The 18868-nt window shown below is 45.1% G+C and overlaps 1 protein-coding gene across 6 annotated transcripts in view; it reads right to left on the reverse strand.

Annotated features, from left to right (window-relative positions):
• The window catches only part of Dgkg (diacylglycerol kinase gamma), a 216667-nt gene that overhangs the window by 52928 nt on the left and 144871 nt on the right, over window positions 1–18868 (reverse strand). For 5 of the 6 annotated variants that reach the window (XM_008823628.1, XM_008823627.1, XM_008823625.1 and 2 more), the window contains one exon: window positions 6574–6664. In XM_008823628.1, coding sequence (XP_008821850.1) covers window positions 6574–6664 — 91 coding nt within the window. Of the gene's footprint in view, window positions 1–5581; window positions 6326–6573; window positions 6665–18868 lie in introns of those variants that run through there. The other variant, XM_008823630.2, reaches the window with a different exon arrangement.

The following is an 18868-nucleotide window of genomic DNA, read 5'->3' on the forward strand; positions in this document are numbered from 1 at the left end:
AATCAGAGCAATTCACACAAAACAAAAGCAATGAAAAAGAACTGAAAACTAAAAGCATACAGATGAACAGAGGCTTGCCAGGAACTACAGGGCAGACATTAGCAGGACATTTAAAAAGAGGGTAGTTTAAGAAAGAGAAAAAGTTGCCTCAGAACTGCAAGGAAACAATGGGGTTTCATAAGAGAAAATTGACAGAAACAGTTTGTCCTGAGTCAGCGGAACAATTCTGAGCCTAAGAAGGAAATCTGTAGCCAGTGCCTGGGTGTGTGGTAGAGAGATGGGCAGCATAGGCTGTGCTTGAAAATGGAGGTTTAAGAAGACCACAGGGTTGGTGAGAACTGGTAAATGGGCAGGAAAAGGAAATCTGAAGTGTCCAGGGTTGCCTTTGGAGGGTGCTACAAGGGGAAGATGCTGGGCACAGGGTGCGGTCAGATTGACTGAGGAAGGGAATTCACTAGAAGAATCTAGTCACTCTAGAGACCATCCTAGTTTTACTTTTAGCTCTAGGGTTTGATAGGCTGCTACTTTGATTTTCCCATATTCCTTTCCCATGATGTTTCCATCTTACCTGTGGTTGGATGGCTGAAGAGTGATTCCCATTTCTTTGCTCTAAGCTCTGAAAGGCTAAGAAAGTTCATGTCATCCAGAAGGGACCAAGGCATGAATATCTCTGCCACTCTAAGTTAAGAGTGTGTGATGCAGCAGGTACCAAGGCAGAATGAGAGAATACCTCCTGAGTTTGAGATTCCTGCTTTCTTTTCTGTTACACACTGACTAAGTGAACTTGGTCAAGCTAATTATCTATGAAGTCCTTGATCTCTCTCTTTTGAAAATAAATGGCCTTGGTGGGGCAGACGAGATGGCTCAGTGAGTTAACAGCACTTCCTTGCTGTCAAGCCTGACAACCTGAGTTTAATCCAGAACCCACATGGTAGAAGGAGAGAACTGACTCTTGACAGTTGTCCTCTGACCTCCACACTCATGGTGTGGGACACACACACACACACACACACACACACACACACGTACACACGCAGTAATAAAAAGTGGCATTGGGTTGGATTGGATAGCTAAAAGTATCTGCTCAATCTTAAACTGGTGCATTATTTATGAAAAATTTTATTTTGTTTTGTTTGTGACAGGTCTCACTGTTTGGCTTGGTACTCACTATGCAGCTCAGGCTGGCTTCAAACTTGTGATCCCACTGCCTCATCCTCCCAACTCCTGGGATCGCAAGCAAGCCCCAGCACACCTGGCTTTATGAAGCTTTTTTACACATACAGACTGTACTTTGAGAATTCAGGGTTCTCATAGTTGAATGTTGCTGGCACAAGGTCATGGATACTTCCTTTTTAATTTACCTTTTTAAATGGAAGTTAAATTCACATGGCATACAACCAGCCATGTTAAAGTATACAATTTAGTGGCACTCAGCGTACCCACTCATACTGTCTTTTTAAGGTATCAGAATGCTTTGGGTTGGTTTCATTTTGTGGCATCCCCTCACTCATCTCAAGCTCAGGCATAGGAGTTCTCCAGGTGCTGATGGAGAGGCACCTGCTGGGTCAGAGGGTCCATAAATACATTTTCAGCTTGCTGTGTCCGTCACTTGTATTGCCACTGGTGGTGTCTCAATCCCTTTGTCTGCATCTCCTGAGAGAAGTTAAAGTGAGGAACTTGTGGGATATGGTGGCACATGCCTGTAATCTCAGAATGGTGGTATAGGGGATAGGGCTGAGGCAGGAGAATTGTGGTTTCAAAGCCAGCCTGAATACATAGCAAGACTGTATCAAAAACCAGCCAAACAAACAAACAAAAAATAGCCCCAAAAATGTAGGCAGGAAGGAACTATGGGGCTTCAGTTTTATCTGTATTATTTTATTTCTTTGATTGAAAATGTTCAAAGGAAATGATACAATATTGATAATTGATTCTGAGTGAGAGAGAAATAGAGATACAGTCTTCATTACTTTTCTGTATTTTTAAAAAATCCTCAATGAACCTACTGGGGGTAACTCTAGTTTAGGGAGTAATTGCTGTGCAGAGCCCCCAAATACACTGGATGGGAGTGTTCTCAGTAGCTTTTAGATTTGGACCTGTTTCCCCACTGAAGCTCATATTTGAAGAGTTGACTAGCCTTTTCTTGTGAGCTCTATTTTAATGATGAAATTAAATATCAAAGAATTGGGGAGATTTCTTTTTTTTTTAATGGAAAATGAAGCTGGGCGTGGTGGCACACGCCTTTAATCCCAGCACTTGGGAGGCAGAGGCAGGCGGATCACTGTGAGTTCAAGGCCAGCCTGATCTACATAGTGAGTTCCAGGACAGCTGGGGCTACAGGGAGACCCTGTCTCAAAAAGACCAAAAAAAAAAAAGGAAAATGAAATATTTCCACAGAATATAAAATGAGTACTCCAGTTGAAGCCTGCCTGTAATGCTCTACCTAGCTATGAATACCTCTAACATTCTTTGCAAGGTTATTCTGGGGGTGGTGACTCACTGAGCCTCCCTCACTCCACCCCCCCCCAACCCCGTTTATTCAGGTGAAATCAGGTTAGAGTAATTATAAAGGGCCTCTTTGGAAGCTAGTCTTCAGGGATGGTCTCAGACAGGGACGGCACAGTGAGTGGGGTTTCAGTGACGAGCAAGTGACAAAGTACTGAGCACCCTGTTCAGGTGTTAAGGTCCTCTGCACTCCCATAGAGGAAGCGCCTCTGGCAAGTACTTACAATATATTTTTGTGTCCTGTTCTTGATAAGCACAAACATTTCATGCCTGTTTTTAATTGTATCTGAAATATCAAAATGGATGAAATAGTGAATAATCAGCAGACAGCATGCACCGTCAGCCTGAGAGACACCTGACCCAGGTCAGGACTTCCACGGTGAGGACCTCAGGTGAACTTCGTTCCTTCTCTCAGTCTGTTCTCCTGCTCTAAAAAGGTAATTAGGACAGTTGTCACTTAGGGCTGCTTTGCAGATTCTGTGAGACTTAGCACCACTGCCAGTTAAATATCAAAAACCCCCAATCCCATTTTATAGATGAAAAGTCAGAGGCACAGCTAGGTTGAGCTCAACAGCAAAACACAGGTAACAGGTGCCCATGAGTCTCAGCCCAGGCTCCTCACTATTCCAGTGCTGGCTGAGTGTCTGCAGGTGAGCAGTGCATCTGGGGTCACCTCTCCCTTGCCAAAGGTCCCAGGCTGGGCTCCTAAAACAAGGTCCACTGTGATTTGACTCTTGTGGCTCCCTGAGACTCTGCATCTGGTTTCTAGCAGGTAGCTAAGTGAGCAAGCACTTTATGAACAAGCCTTGTATGTCTGTGACTATTCTCTCTTGTCACCTGAGCTATGGGCCTTACTTCAGAGATGGGACCAAGTTTCTTATTCTTTCTCAACTAGCGACTAGCCTCAGAGAAAGAGGCTGTAAGCCTGTGTATGGCCTTTAAAGGAGACCTTGCCTTTTTAACTTACCCATACAACTTGGTGTACATGTAGTTGTGTGCATGTATGTACACGTGTGTATGTATACATGGAGGTCAGAGGTCATTGTTGGGTTCTTACTCAATCACTCTTTGCCTTATTTTTTGAAAGAGTCTCTCACTGAACCTGGAGCTCATGGATTCAGCTACACTGGCTGTCCAGCAAGCCCCAGGGATCCTCCTGTCTCTGTCTCCCCAGAGCTGGGATGTCAGGTTACCACTGCCCACTGACCAGTCCTCACGCTTGCATAGCAAGCCCTTTACCAGCTGAGCCATCTCCCTCATCCTCACCACTGGGCTTTTCTAAATAGACTGTACTACTTGTTCCCCCTATGTTCTTCATAGCTGAGCCTTTTTTTTTTTTTCCCCTTTAGGTCACTGAACCCACCAGCTGCCCCAAGTTTCCTCATCCATTAATTGAGGACATAAATAACCACTCTGCATATTCTTTGAGTTAAGATTAAATGAGATGCTGTATGAGAAAAACTTTTGTAAATACTGGGGCAGTTTTTCTGTTAGTCTTGTACTGAATCACTCATTCCTTCCTCAAATGGGTATTAGGACTGTGACCAGTGTTTCTCAGCAGAGGGGCAGGGCTGCTTGAAATGAGAGAGAATAGCAGGGTCTCTCTCTCTCTCTCTCTCTCTTTCACACACACACACACACACACACACACACACGTAAATTGACACACACAGAGGCATAAGAAGTCTTGGTCAACTTACTATCTGAGCCTCATTTTAAACCATGACAGTATGTGCCTCCTTGGGTTGTTGTATCACATGGACATGTTACAGCAGGCAGTCGAAATATTGACTTTTTCTGTTCCTTTTTAACTCTTCTATTAACCCTTCTAACTCTCCATGCCTCAGCTTGCTTTTCCATAAGCACGGACATGTTACTGCAGGCAGTCGAAATATTGACTTTTTCTGTTCCTTTTTAACTTTTCTTTCCCTTCCTTCTATTAACCCTTCTAACTCTCCATGCCTCAGCTTGCTTTTCCATAAGCAGAGATGACAGTCCCTCACCTTCTTAGGGTAGCTATTGTGGCTTAGCAAACAGTGACGTGTAGTGGTACCTGCCTGGGATGTCACAGGTAGGTGAGCCCTGTGCTGTCCTCACAGGCCTCACTGTTGCATGTAGCAAGCACATTTTGAAGGGGCTTCTGGGCCTCTCCTCCTGACTCTTCCTGAGACCCTGTTGCCGTCAAATCTACCTGTTTCTGCCCTGAGGCCTCCTTCCCTGTTCTGTGGTCAAGATTACACCTGCCACTCACCTGCCTTGTCCCTCTGTCTTTCAGTCTCCCTCTGGATCACACTTCTTGGGACCATCCCCCATGGTCCTCGGGATGCAGAAACCCTGCCTCTCCCAAACCTCTTGACCGTCAGCAGCAATGTCACATGATAACAAGCTCTCAAAGCTTATCCATGAATAAATTCTGAAAAGAGTTATTATTGGGAGATAAGAAACAGGAAGTACTTCTAAAAGCTTCCAACTTGCCCCTCTAGAAGCACCACTAGGCTCCAGCTCCCTGTGTGGTTGAGGAAGTGCTGTTTGTATCTTGGACTCCAGGGGACTGTGGGGCATAGCCAGTCTGGAGCCAGCAGGGCGGGCCACAGAGCAGGGGAGCTGAGCTGCTGTATTCTGGGCACAATGTCAAGGCCAGCTGCAGGGAGAACAAGCAGTCGCTGTGTGCCTGCAGCTGGCTGTGGTTAGACAGGGCTGTCCCTCACTTGTGGTATATTTAAAGAGACCCTGCCAGAGGATGGTGCCAAGAGGAAAAATGCTCGCAGATCTGTTTGCCACACTCAGTCCTCCTGCCAGGCTCCTTAAGACACAGTTCCTGGTACGTTTATGCATAAACGAGGAGGCTGACTCCTCAGCCTCTCCCAGGTGTAGGTGGCCTCAGCCCTTGGGCCTTTGTACCTTTCGGCAGAAAGGACCAAAGACTAACCAAGGATTGATGCCTCCCCCTGATTTTAGTAACCCAGGTACCAAAGGGGAAGGGCATGCAGATGGGTCAAACAGATCTATATGTACAGAACCTCTGGTTTTAGGTTTTATTTGTGAAAACTCCCTGGCAGCATGGGCACAGCCTCCCTCCCAGCAGGGAGTGGCAGGGCCTTCCCACTCTGCCACAGGCTTAAAGCTGCTACAGAAGGTGTGGCCAGGTCCCATCAGTCTATTCGCTGCTCGCAGAGGCTTCTAGACCATGCTGGGGACCAGGGCTGGGGGGCAGCGTCCTGCCTGGCTGAATTTTTTTTCTCAAGTGGAAACTGGACTATAAGATCTGAATCCCAGGAGAAGGTAGGGTTGGTAGCTAAAAACCTGTGGGCCTGAGCTCCTTCAAGTGAAGACAGAGCAAATGTACCTAGAAATAACAGCCTTTCAAGAGTCCAGAGACAGGCTCCTAGCAGCCAGTGAGAGGACTTCAGGAGAGCAGTGCTACAGAAGTGGGGCAGGAAGGAAGCAGGCAGCTCATCAACCAGGGCCAACAGGCAAACTGTCCGAGACAGGCTGCTACAAGTGCTGCAAGACTTAGGAAAACACAGTGCACCAACAGGATGAGCTGCATAATTTGTGGATCCCAGTTCAACGTGAACATGCATAGCTCTTTGTCAAAAAATTGTTCAAAATGTCAAGATGGTGGCAGAAGGGCCCTTCTGCTCACAGGTGCTTGTGACTCTTCAGGCTGCACTCACAAAGCTGGTCCTGAGCACGGAGTTACCTTGGTAAGGCAGGTGAGCTGGAGGATGCCCTGGTCAACTCTCAGCTGGCAAGCATCACCCCTGCAGCTCCATGGCCAGCAGCAGCCCCAGCTGTTTGGTGGTAACCATCCTTATCTCTGAGTGGGGAAGAGGAAGCACTGCCAAGGGTCAGAGACCCAGGGATTCAACTATACAGGCCAAGAAAGAGTAGCCCAATCTATGAGTGAGGTTGTGTAGGTTTTGGGGGGACAGGATGAGGGTATGAGAAATAGGCTATACTCTGTATCATTTCTGCAAGACCCATAAGGTTATGTCCTGAGGGTGAAGATGTGATGCTCCAGGAACTGAAAAAAGGTTCAAGGAGCCTCCCCACATGGGAGCTTACCTCCAACTCTATGTGGTCATGGAGTTTCTTGCAAGTGGCTGCAAAGGTCTCCGAGGTACCAAATTCAAAATACCACAGCTTGTTCTTCATCCTGGACCATGAAGCAGAGAGATAGTTCAATATTCTGAACTTGAAATGCTCATGTGAAATACTCTGCTGTTTGACCCAGGAGACCCAAGTCCCAGCATTCCCTAATCTTACATTCAGAACTTGTTAGATGATCAAAGAACAGAAATTTTTACCAATAGCTTTCATTAGAAACTTAGAGAAAATCTCCCCATGTCTTGGACATCATGGATTCTGGGTAAGCTACTCATTAGACTCTGAAGTTACTGGCTAGAGCAGGAGAAAGGTCTGCCACCCTCGAGCTGCATCAAGGAATGTTCCATGGAAAATCAGCCAAAGGTAGCAAATGGACAGCATGCTCTGGTTGCTGTGCTTTTTGCTATTAACTACTACTATTTTACTGTTGCAGAGGGACTATGGGTAATGATTCCTTTGAGGGTATGGTTAGGGTACAAAGTGGTGATCATATAGCCTTTGAGACTTAGGAGATGTGCACTCAAGGCTAGAGGGATGCTCTATCTTAACCCGGTCAAAATGCAGGCTGCTTTGTCTATGCTCTGATTGGGGGAAGGAGGGCAACAGAATTAGTACAGATTTATAGGCAAGTTGGAAAGAGAAAAGATAAAGATAGTTGTTTGGAAGCAATAGTCACTGTCCCTCCCGGTTGTATTTGATTAGGCTACAATGACCCTTCATTTAGAGAGGATTTGCTCCAAAGTAGGAGCTCACCATTTTGAGCTTTACAATTTTTCAATATTTCCTTTAGGGGAGAGAGAGGAGCAAAATCAACTAGGCTGCTCTGTAGCTGGGGGCTTTGCTAAGTCAGATGGTATACCTGACACCTGGTGGTTTGATCAGATGGTCTCACCAGGAAGTGTTCCTGAAGGTATTCCATTCCTTCCACCTCAACTGTCACCCCATTATCAGGGACTAGCCAAGAGAGGAAACACCTGCTCAGTTTACAAGCTGACAGATTTTGCTAAGGAAGGATTAAACAGAATCACATTCTTCTTGGCACTCAAGACAGAGGAAGCCACCTTGACTGTTTCTAATCGGCTGTCAGCTCTGTGGACCAGGGAGACAGGAAGCTCTTGTCTCTTGGGGATCCTTGGGTCACAGTGGATGACTCATCAGAAACAACCTTCTCCAGCAGTCTCTCTGGGACTTGAATACAAGACTACACTCTTCCGTTGTCTAAAGAGTTCCGAGTTCTAACTTGTTGGGCAGTTGGCTTTCTGACTCTTGGTATGCATGAACATAAATGATGAAAGATGAGTAAGGCATTGTGCCTCATGAAAACTGTCAGAAGGGTGGGCCATACTTTAGACTGTGCTTGCCAGCTGTGTGCCACTGCACCGTGCCAGAGCTGCCACTCTACAGCTTTCATGGTGGCAGGTGAGGTCTGGGGGAGGTTGAGCCCTTTGTTCCAGCAAGCCTTCTCACCTGTATTCCCAGTGTCAAGTAATTACTTTCGTTTTCTTTGCCCGCTACAATGGGAAGAAACAATCAGGAGGAGGTGCACATGATTGGTTTTTCATACAGAGATGTATGTATGCAAATCACCTGAGGATTTTTGATTTTTTCAAATTAAGATTCTGATTTAGCAGTTCAGGGTTGGAGCCCCAGACTGCTCATTTTCTACTAAGCTGCCAAGGCTGGTTGTAGGTTCTGGTCTCCACCTCTAGTTCTCATACATTAGTATTAAGCAGAATCACCTGGGGGACAGGATTAACAGGCTGCCCCCAGTGCTGTGATCTCTGGGGACTCTGGCAGCTGTGGACGGTGCCCAGGAGTGTGTGTGTTTATGAGTGTCCAGGTAGTTATGCAAATGACCTGTGGACAGGACTTTGAGAAACATTTTTCCAGACCCTAGTGCAATGAAAACCATGGACAAATACAGAACTAGTGAGACCTGAGGGAAAGGATTCTTCAGGGGAATAGAATAGCAGTCAGTGCCTTTCAACTGGCAGTGATGGCAAGAGACCAAGTAACGGGAAAAAACAGTTTGTGCTAAGCACCCAGGTGGAGCGTTCCTTTCTTGCAGGAAGAGAATTTCTGTAGCCAGGAGACCTGCACTCTGATTCCATTTTCAAGTATCACTGTTTGGTCTGAATCATGACTTTTGAAAGTTATTGCCAGGAGATTTAGAGTTTTAATAAAAATTTCCGGAAGCCATAGCTATTTTTGCCCCAAAGTAGCTCTTTTGATGATTTAATGAGGTTAAGAGGTCATGACTAGGTCAATACCACAGAATGACAGTGGATCAAGTCGAATACCCATCCCCTGATGGCTGGGTAATCTTTGGCAAGTTGTTTAATCTTTTTGAATCTCAGTTTCCTCATCTTCAAAACAGTGCTAATGAAAAAGATCTGCTTCAAAGGAAGCTTGAGAAGACTGAATGAGATGATGGCAAAACTGATCGATCACACGTGGCCAGGGCTCACCGAGCGCATCAGCTGTGCTGTTACCTGTTGCTACTTAACAGTCATAAGCTGGCATATTTGGATAACACAGTAGGTCAAAAATGGCAGAGCTGGTTATAGAATTGTAGTATTTATATAGTTGTATTCTCTGGAAGGAAAAAATGCAGTCATAGTTGTTAGATCATATGTTTTGATTTTTGGCTAAAAAATGTGTTCCCTTCATATCTATCTAATTTGTTTTTTTTCCAGAGTCCGACCATGTCTCAATCCTTAGTTCATTATTTGGACTGGTCACATTGGCTAAAAATGGGATGTGATTGATTACAGGTATGCTTCTGAGAAGCTGAACCACATGTGTAATATGAAACAAACTGTTAATGTAGGGCCAGCAAGATGGCTCAGTGGGTAATAGCACTTGCCACTAAGCCTGAGTTTGATCCCTGGGACCCACATGGTGGAAGGAGAGAACCAATGCCTAAAAGCTGTTCTCTGCCTTCCACACATGCACTGTGGTATGTGTGCACCTCCCTCCTGCAAATAATATTATAAATACAAAACCATGTCAGAAATATAAATGTAATACATATCCATTGTGTCAGTGACTATAGGAGCATGTGAGATTCACCAAAGAACAAAACACAGTGTTTCACAAACCAGGTACCTGGTAAAGAAGACAAGGAAGCAGACTGTTTTGTGCTGGACTAAGCACTAAGCACCAAGGTACATAGGAGAGACACCCAGTTCTTAGTGGAGTCAGAGGGAGTTGGAGTAAGTATCCTGGGATGGGATGACACCAGGGCTGAGTTCAGAAGACTGTCCAAAGAAGCAAATTTCAGGCAGAGGAAGAAGCCCAGGCATCTTAGTCTAATTTCCATTTCTGTAACAAAATACTTGGAGTTGGGTAACTTCTAAAGAAAATAGGTTTCTTTAACTGGAGGTCTAAGAGCATGGCACTGGCTCAGCTTCTAGTGAGGGCCTCATGCTGTGCCACAGGATGGCTGAGAAGCAAAAAAGGAGAAATGGGTGAGTGTGGAAGGAGCACATGTTGGAGAGAGGAAGCAAGAGTAAATTGAGGAAGCTGAATTTGCTTTGTAACAACCTACTCAGCAGAACTAACCCATTCTTGTATAAGCTATACTGATCCTTCCTGAAGGCAGGTCCCTTATTACCTGAAGGTCTTCTCAAGGTTCTGCGGCCCCTCAGTCTTGTTACAGCGGAAGTTTTGGTGAGGATACACCATAGCCCTAGCTAATGGGGCAGGCTGAAGGAGACCCAGAACCCCAGGGGGAGGGAGCCACAGACACAGAGGTGGGTTGGACAGGATTTTGAATGTTGGATGTGCCACAGTGTTTGGGTTTGATCTTGAAGTCTATAGGGAGTCACAAACCATCCTTAGGTGGAAGTGAGGACAGGATGGTGCTGTAGTGACCTGATTGATCACTTGTGGGGTTTTGATGTGGGTGGTGTATATACATGTGGGTGGGTGCATTTGTGAGTGCAGGTGCTTGTGTGCGTGTGTGCGTGTGCATCTCTGTAAGCCAGAGGTCCATGTTGGATGTCTTCCTCAATTGCTCTCCACCTTATGTTTTGAGGCAAAGTCTTCACTGAGTCTAGAACTTGCCAATTTGGCTGAACTGACTGGCTAGTCAGCTCCAAGGATTGCCAGTCTCTTCCTCCCCTGTGTGAGAATTATTAACTTTTTATGTGAGTGCTGGGGATCTGAACCCAGGTCCTCTGAGCTATCTTCCTAGCCCCTCAATTTGTGTCTTTCAATGATCCTTCTGTTCCTGGGTGAAGAGTGTGGATTGGAAGGGGTAATACAGGCTGGTGGCTTGGAGAAGAGTTTGACTGTGATATAGGGATCTAGGAGAGAATTGGGAAGGGTCTGAACAAAGATAGTAAAGGAATGCTCATGGAGAGTCACAGGCTAATGTTTAGGAGGTGGAATTTGCAGGGCTGGCTGGTTGTGAGGAAGAAGAGGTAGTTAAAATGACAGCCAAGGTTGTATGTGGAGACAACATGGTAGATGCAGGTATATTTCCTGAGAGAGGGGCATAGGAGGTAAGTTTTCTGGGTATAATCTAAAGGACTTTCATTTTGGCCTATGTGTCCATCTGTCTATTCATCCAAATATATTTAAAATATATTGATACCTACTATGGGCCAGATGTTATACAAGGATCAGATAAGTGAATAAATATAACAGGCAGGACCCTCTCTTCCTTACATACTCTTAGTAGTGCTAACATTTGAAACACTTGAAAAGCAGAGGCAGGCAGACTTCTGTGACTTTGAGGTCAGTCTAGTCTACATAGCAATTACTAGGTTAACCAGGGCTAATAATGAGATCTTATTTTAAAAACAAACACCGCCCCCCCAAAAAAAAGTGTCGGGTGTGGTGGCACACACCTTTAATTCCAGCACTTGAGAGGCAGAGGCAGGTGGCTCACTGGGAGACAGAGGCCAGTCCAGGCTACATAGCAAGTTCCAGGCCAGTTGGAGCTTCATGGAGACTATTGTGCTTAAAACACAAAGTCTTCCACCTGTCCTTCGTGGATGCAGGCACTTTGGGGTTTGAAGCGAATATGTTCTACTCTCATGGTCTTTTGGTTTTGCACTCTGCTAAGCATTTGTCATTTGATTGTTTTTTGCTTCTTAGAAGAGTCGTGGCAAGTAGATACTATTCTACAAAAAGATTCACAGACTGGAATGAATTCTCCTCTGTCACTTCTCCCTTTCCTTTTTTTCCTTTCCCATTGTCAGCACAGCCCTTTCCAGAGCCTTAGGAAGAGCCTAGAGGCATGTGATAGCCCAGAGTTTGAGGCAGCCCCCCTCTCTCTGACAACCAGAGAACGTGGGCACCACTGTTCTTTTTCTTTTGAGGACACCTGCCCAGCCACTTAACTCCAAGCTCTCACTGGAGGACTCTGCTGCTGGACTTGGCACTGATCTGTGTGTTTCATCTCTGGTTGTGTAAGACCATAGCGTTTGGGGGCTTAGAGACCAGGATTCATGGCTTGTTCTGCCACCTGCTTACTTGGACAAGTCACTAAGTTTTTTGAGTCTTCATTCTGCAAAGTAGAAACATTATTCTCTATCCAACAAGGCCGTGAGTCAACTGTGAATGCCTAGTAGGTGTTCTATGTCTGAGAGGTAAGGGCAGGAGGGGGTCTTTCTCAGGTGGCTAGTATGTTTTGGAGAAAAGAACACTAACAGTATTTTCACGATTGACAGAATACTTTTCAGTATCTCTCTTCTTTTTTTAAAAAATATTTTATTTATTATTTTTATTTTATGTCTATGAGTATATTGCCTGCCTGTATGTGACTATGTCCATGTCATGCAGTGCCACCGAGGTCAGAAGAGGGCTTCAGATTCCCCTGGAATTGGAGTTAAGGACAGTTGTTAGCTGCCATGTGGGTGCTGGGAATCAAACCTGGGTCCTCTGCAAGAGCAGTCAGTGCTCTTAGCAGCTGAGCCATCTCTCCAGCCCCAGTATCTCTCTCCTTGATGGAATGCTTTTCAGTATCTCTCTTCCTGAGTTTTCCTTGGCTGCCATTTCTTTCCCTCTCATAATCATAAAAACCTTTCAGCTGGAGATGATTAATTTTTTTTTTTTTTGTTTTTTTTTAGACAGGGTCTCCCTGTGGCCCCAGCTTGTCTGGAACTTGCTATGTAGACCAGGCTGGCCTTGAACTCACAGAGATCTGCCTGCCTCTGCCTCCCAAGTGCTGGGACTAAAGGCGTGCACCAACCACCACACCTGGCTGAGATGACTAGTCTTTTGAATTTTTTTTAAAAATTCATTTTTATATGTGTATGAATGTTTTGCTTGCATGCATATAGGTGCACCCATGTCTTACAAAGTCTATGAGGCCAGAAGAGGCTGTCAGATCCCCTGGAACTGGAGTTACAGATGGCTGCTAGCTGCCATGTGGGTGCTGAGAATCAAACCCAAGTTCTCTGGAAGAGCAGCCAGTGCTCTTAACCACTGAGCCATCTCTCCCACCCTATAGATGACTAATCTCTACCCAGTGTTTTAGGACTGATTTCCAGGTCCATGATGCTCCTCCTTTCCTCCTCAGGCTTTGATCTTCCCAGGTGAACATGTTCTTGAAGCAGAAGATCCTCTTTGGGGCTCCCAAGGTTCTCAGTCATGTGATAAATAACAGTAGTGACACCATGGATCCATTCTATTTTGGTTGTCTTAATTTCCCATAGTTTATAAGAAAATAACATCAATTACGCACTAGTTAGTTGAGTCTTTTCATTTGACAGATGAAGGGGGAAAGGAGACAATTAAAAACGTTCTTTTATGTTGTCAGCAATTTGGGCACTGGAATCAGTTATCATCCTGACAAGTATGAATAGGCTGTTTTCAAGAATACCCATAAGTCAAACCCAGCAGAGTCCTGTATTTAGCTCCCTCTACCACCCCAAGCTCCTGGTGGCCCGTTTCAGAGAATCAAGGAAGTTTTAAGGGCAATAGACTTTTGAAATCATCAAAAGTCAAAACATGAAAACATTTCTTTGGGCTTAGAAGTCTACACAGAGAATGTTACAGTTATTTCTAGAAATAGAAGCCCTTGAACTGAAGGCTTCCCTTTTTGTGGTTTGGACTTTGATAATCAGGTTCCCTGAGTAGTTTATGACTCAAATAGCTAGTTTGGCCTTCTGTGTTAGTCGTCACTAGGTTGGGAGCACTGGCAAAGAGATGATGTCCACAAGATGCTGTTCTGTACTGAAAAAACTATACCTAGCCAACAGGTCATTTCTGTACATTAATGACAGATGTTCATTAAGTTTATCTCAATGAAAAAATAAATTATCTCAGGTAATACCATTTTAGGTTTTCTGAGTAGTTGTTGGTATTACTGCTACTACTACTAAATTAATAGACCAAGACCAGGTTACTAACCAAATAAATGATAATCTATCAAATCAAACAGACATAGTGAAGACACAGAAAGGCTAAATGCAACTACAGTTAAGTTAGAATGGAATGGTGGGTGTCATAATACTGAGAATCCTTTATCTGTTAACATTCTACATAATTAAATTCCAAATGCCTTTGCAAGTGTAGTGATTATAACCAAACTTTATATAAGCAGTATTTTTTTAAGCAAAGGCAGGTGGGCTCATCTCTAAGATCAGCATGACAAGTTCTAGATGGGGCCTGTGACTGTCACCACACAGGTGCAGCAGAGGCTATCTGTGTCACCAGTACACTCAGCTGCCCTGGTCCGTCAGAGAGCTTGTCACCACATCTAATCCACCCTGCATGCTGTCTCCTGCTCTTGCTGCTCACAGAATGGGCACTCAGTGACCCTTGGGCACGGAGCTGTGAAAGGAATAATCTTTTCCAAGAGGTGGCATTGGCCCCTTTGGTTCAAGGGAAAGTAAACAGCCAGCAATCAGGAAGGAGGCTTTATAAATAGCTGTTTTTGTACCCTGAATGGGACTCTTGTGCCTAGTGTGCCTGCCAACAGATTTGTGTTGCCTCAGTGTATTTCAGCTTCAAGGAACAAGGTAGTCCCTGGCTTTGTTCCACACTTGGGGAAAGACTCATGTTCATGGCACTCAGGAAGATCTAGGGTGATAAATGATGAGAAAACTGGAGACCAGAGACCAGGAAGGAGTGGACAGACATGGGAGTAATCAAGAAAGGAGTGCTCAGGAAAAGGCCCAAGAGAAAAAGGTCAAGCATAGAGAAACGTGATGCTTAACATGCATTTGATTGTGTATGTGTGGAATCCTGTTCATGACCTATGAAGATACCTTCTCTTGTACATGTATGAAATTTTACATGTAAAAACCATAGGTGACAGGTTGTTCGCATTTAAATCATCTTTGAGGTTCAAGTATTCTAAGTCAAGGGAATCACAAGTTCTAAGGAGTCTTCCAACCTATAAAGGGAATTCATGAATTGATGTCCACATTTCTTAACACTGAACAGTTATTTGTGCACTTGATCATAATAAAGACTACATAGGATGACTAGTGGGTTACATGTAAAAATATGGAATAGAATTATATCTATTATACTATTACTGCTTGGTAGCAAGAGATACTGACTGAATTGCAAGTGCATGTTGAATAATAAAAATGGGAAAATGAATTATGACTTAGAAGAACTTTGTGGCTAGCAAAGATCTTGTTGAATATGGCCTCCATGGAAAAAGAGTAGTGGAGTATAATTGGCAATTGTGCAGGGTGTGCCACGTAGAACTAATACTCTACACTAGGTCTGGATGGTGGTTCTCATCGAAGCATCCTTTCCATAGTACAATTATTAGGAAACTGAGATCCTTTTGATGATATTGCTGGGAGGCACAGATTTGGAAGTCAATGCTAGCTCCTGGTTGGCGTCTACATTCCTTACACTCCCTGGATCCCACAGCTATGCCCCACGAGAGAAATGAAACATTAAACCAAAGAATAAGAGCTAGGATGGCTGGTTAGCGGGCCATCCTCATTCTTGCTTGTGGCTCAGGGGATCTCAGCTCAGGGTTGCCTGGCTGTGCTTGCTTGGGACCCTGTGGCACTCTAGTTAGAGTGGTCTGGGCCTCCTCACAGGTCTTTGGTCTGTACTCTTGGCCCAAAGTACTAAGAGCCAAACTCACAAGTCTCATGCTGGAGTATCTTCTCTCCACTTTCAAGGTTAAGCCTGGGCTCCAAAGAGTATACAGCTTCAGAGCAGTGGCTGGCCTCTCCTACCCAGGACAGCTCATTTCTATGGACTGTGGACATACTCTTCTATGATAGGCTCTCTAGAATTCAGTCTGGCACTTGGCAAATCTTCTCTAGAGGGCAAGACTCCAGCATGTTAAAGCCTCCCAAAGTCTGAAATCCAACTTTCCCCAAGTTGGCCCTGAGGGCCACACACAGACAAGGCCTATCAGAAAGCTTCTTTAAGCCAGGATTTGTGGCACATGATTTGTAACTTCAGCACTTGGGAGTTTGAGGCAGGAGGACTGCTATGTGTTTGAGGCCACCCTGGGCCAATGAGATGACTCAGTGGGTAGCGGTACTTGCCACGCAAGCCTGATAAATGAGTTCAATCTCTGGAGCCTAAATAAAGGTGGAAAGAGAGAAAGAACCCAGTACACAAAGTTGTCCTCTGACCTCCTCCATATGCATGCTGTGGCATGTCCCCATCTCCACCATCACACACACCTCTCACACATACTCTCACACACACATCATACAGTAATAAAAAACCCAAATGAATAATGATTAAACAAATAAATAAAAGAAAACTTTGAGACTCATGGTCAACACGGTCACAGACACTGGCTCTCCAAGGATACAGGGTCTCTCTCAAGTCCCAGAAGTCTGCTTAGAGACCTGACACAAGTGATGGTAATACCACCACTTTCACTTTGAGGGGACCTTCAGAGAGACCTCTGAGAGGTAGCCAAACTGGGTGCTATGTTGTCAGGATTTTCCTGTCCTGAGAGTTCCAAGGTGTCAAAAAATCTGTGCTTGCCAACAGAAAATAGCTCTTTTCTGCCAGCTAAAAACGAAACAGCAACGACAAGCTCCCACAAAATTTGCCTGCTCCTTAGCAATCTTTCCTTCGCTCTTTGAAGAGCTATTCAGTTATTCATGGAATGCAAAGAAAATCCCCTTCAGGCTGGTTGGCTGGCCCTTTTATCAGTGAACACAGTCAAACAGGGAGACAAAAAGAAATCCCTGCCTGAAAGGAAGAGGGCCAGTGGGATAGGAATGTGTGTTCCTAAGGCCCTGTGATTACTTAGCTGTGCTTTCCAGCACTCATCCATTCATCAGCCTGAACCTGAGAGGTGGCTGGGGACAGTTAAGACAGGTGGGCGAGGACAGCTTATTGCAATGTAAGCCCTGAAAGCCAGAGAGGGTAGCTGCTTGGCTGAAACTGAGCCTTTGGCTGAGGAAGGTCATTTCCTGGCTCCTGACTAACCAGTGCTAAGAAAATGGAACTGTTTGGGTGAACTGAGAGAAAGCCAAGAAGTAGGTACCTGTGTCCCTCTCCAGTGACTTGCCAGGGGGTTCCCAGGACAGCCAGCCAACAAAGCCCCTCCTTTCTCCCTGACTCCCTCCTCTCCAGCTCAACCTGCCCCCAGCTATTGGGAATAATGTCAGTTACCATTTATTACATGTGCCTTGCATGCCTGAACCGCTCTAGCTGCTTTACCCACTAAAGGTCCCTTCGGGGGAGGTGCTGCTGGGGCTGTTTTATCAAGGTGTTTGAGACTGTTCTTCGGGAGATGCAAAGCTAGATGGGAGTGATATCATGGAGCAGGACGAGGGCTGAATGTGTCTGATCCTTTTTCTCCCTCCCACCACCAGCCTTTCTGAACATGATTATGATAGGTCAGGTTACAAAAGTCCCTTGCTTAAGCCAGTTGTTTGTCATTCTGAGCTTATTTTCCCATAGAAACAGGGTTATGTTGCAGTTGGGTCCTCACAGTAACCTTAACCTGCAAAACCCAGTTAACCCACCAGTTACCCAACGTACAATGCCTGGGTTTGGAGGTAGGTTGGTTGAACTGAAGGAGCTTTGGAAAGGCTGGTTTCAAGTCATGCTTGAGACCTTTCCTTTTTGTATGGCCTTGAGCAAGTCATTGAGTCTAGTTTTTAGTTTCTTCATCTTTGAATTGAGATAATATGAGCCAACTTTCAGGTGTTGTTGAGAATATAGGTGTGGACACATGATACATACTCACAGCCAAAGAATAACCCCAGAGCTGGGTTTGCAGCTTCATGGTACTGAGTTCCAACTCGAAATATAAGTGGCATATCTTCCTTGCTGAGCTTGGATTGGACTCTTTGCTTCCCTCAACTTTCTGAGAAAGAAATGTGGAGGTTTCACTTACTTGAAGTCCATGGTGGCACCCCTGGGACCCGGGTTAGCAGGGTGGGACAGGACATGCCAGGTGAGAATTAGCAGCAAGGGTGGAAGAAGAGGCACTTTGGTGTGCATCACACTCCTTTCTTTTGCTATCTAGAATTCCAGGGTGGTCTGTCACCACCCTTAGGTTTCCTGGGCCACTTATATCATCAACTAGTTAGATGCCTCCTGGTCAGATGAGGTCCAGAAAAAGAAGTTTTGATTCCTCTGCCTCTTAAGTCATGAAATTGTCATCAAGACAAGCAAAAAAGTCATTAGATGGGGCAGATGCTTGGATAAATACCCATTCCCTTCCCCATTCCATCTTCCTCCTGTGCCAGCTTAAAAAATCCTAAAAAGTATTGGTCAGAGCCTTGCTGGGAAGCCTGTATTAGACATTGCCAGCAGAATCCTTTTCATTTCGTCCTTTTGAAAATCAGCCACACGCCCTCTGCTTTGCTTCTGCTCTGACATTTGTGACTTCTTTTCAAAACATTTTTAAAATTTATTTTTATTTTATGTGTTTTGCCTTCATGTATGTTAGCGCACCTATGCATACAATGCCTGCAGAAGCCAAACGAGGGCGTCAGATCCCCTGGAACTGGAGTTATGGGCAGTTGTGAGCCTCCACGTGGGTGCTGGGAACCAAACCTGGGTCTTCCACAAGAGCAGCCAGTGTTCTTAACCACTGAGCCATCTCTCCAGTCCCCATTTGTGACTTCTTAAGTGTTAGGGTTCCAAACAGCAGCAGTTTCCCCCCTCCCCAACAGGGACCTCACCTTGACCTTTGAAGTCAAAGGAAACAAACTCTGCTGAGAAGCAGCCTGCCTCTCCTCTGACCTCCAAAGATAAGATAAGCAGATTCTACCTGATAACCAGAGATTTTAGAAGATGTTTTTCTCTCATCTTAAGAGGGAAAAAGTAAACACTTCCAGAC

The sequence above is a fragment of the Nannospalax galili genome, unplaced genomic scaffold (assembly GCF_000622305.1).
Source record: "Nannospalax galili isolate Female #2095 unplaced genomic scaffold, S.galili_v1.0 scaffold1349, whole genome shotgun sequence".
In the NCBI taxonomy this organism is placed as follows: domain Eukaryota; kingdom Metazoa; phylum Chordata; class Mammalia; order Rodentia; family Spalacidae; genus Nannospalax; species Nannospalax galili.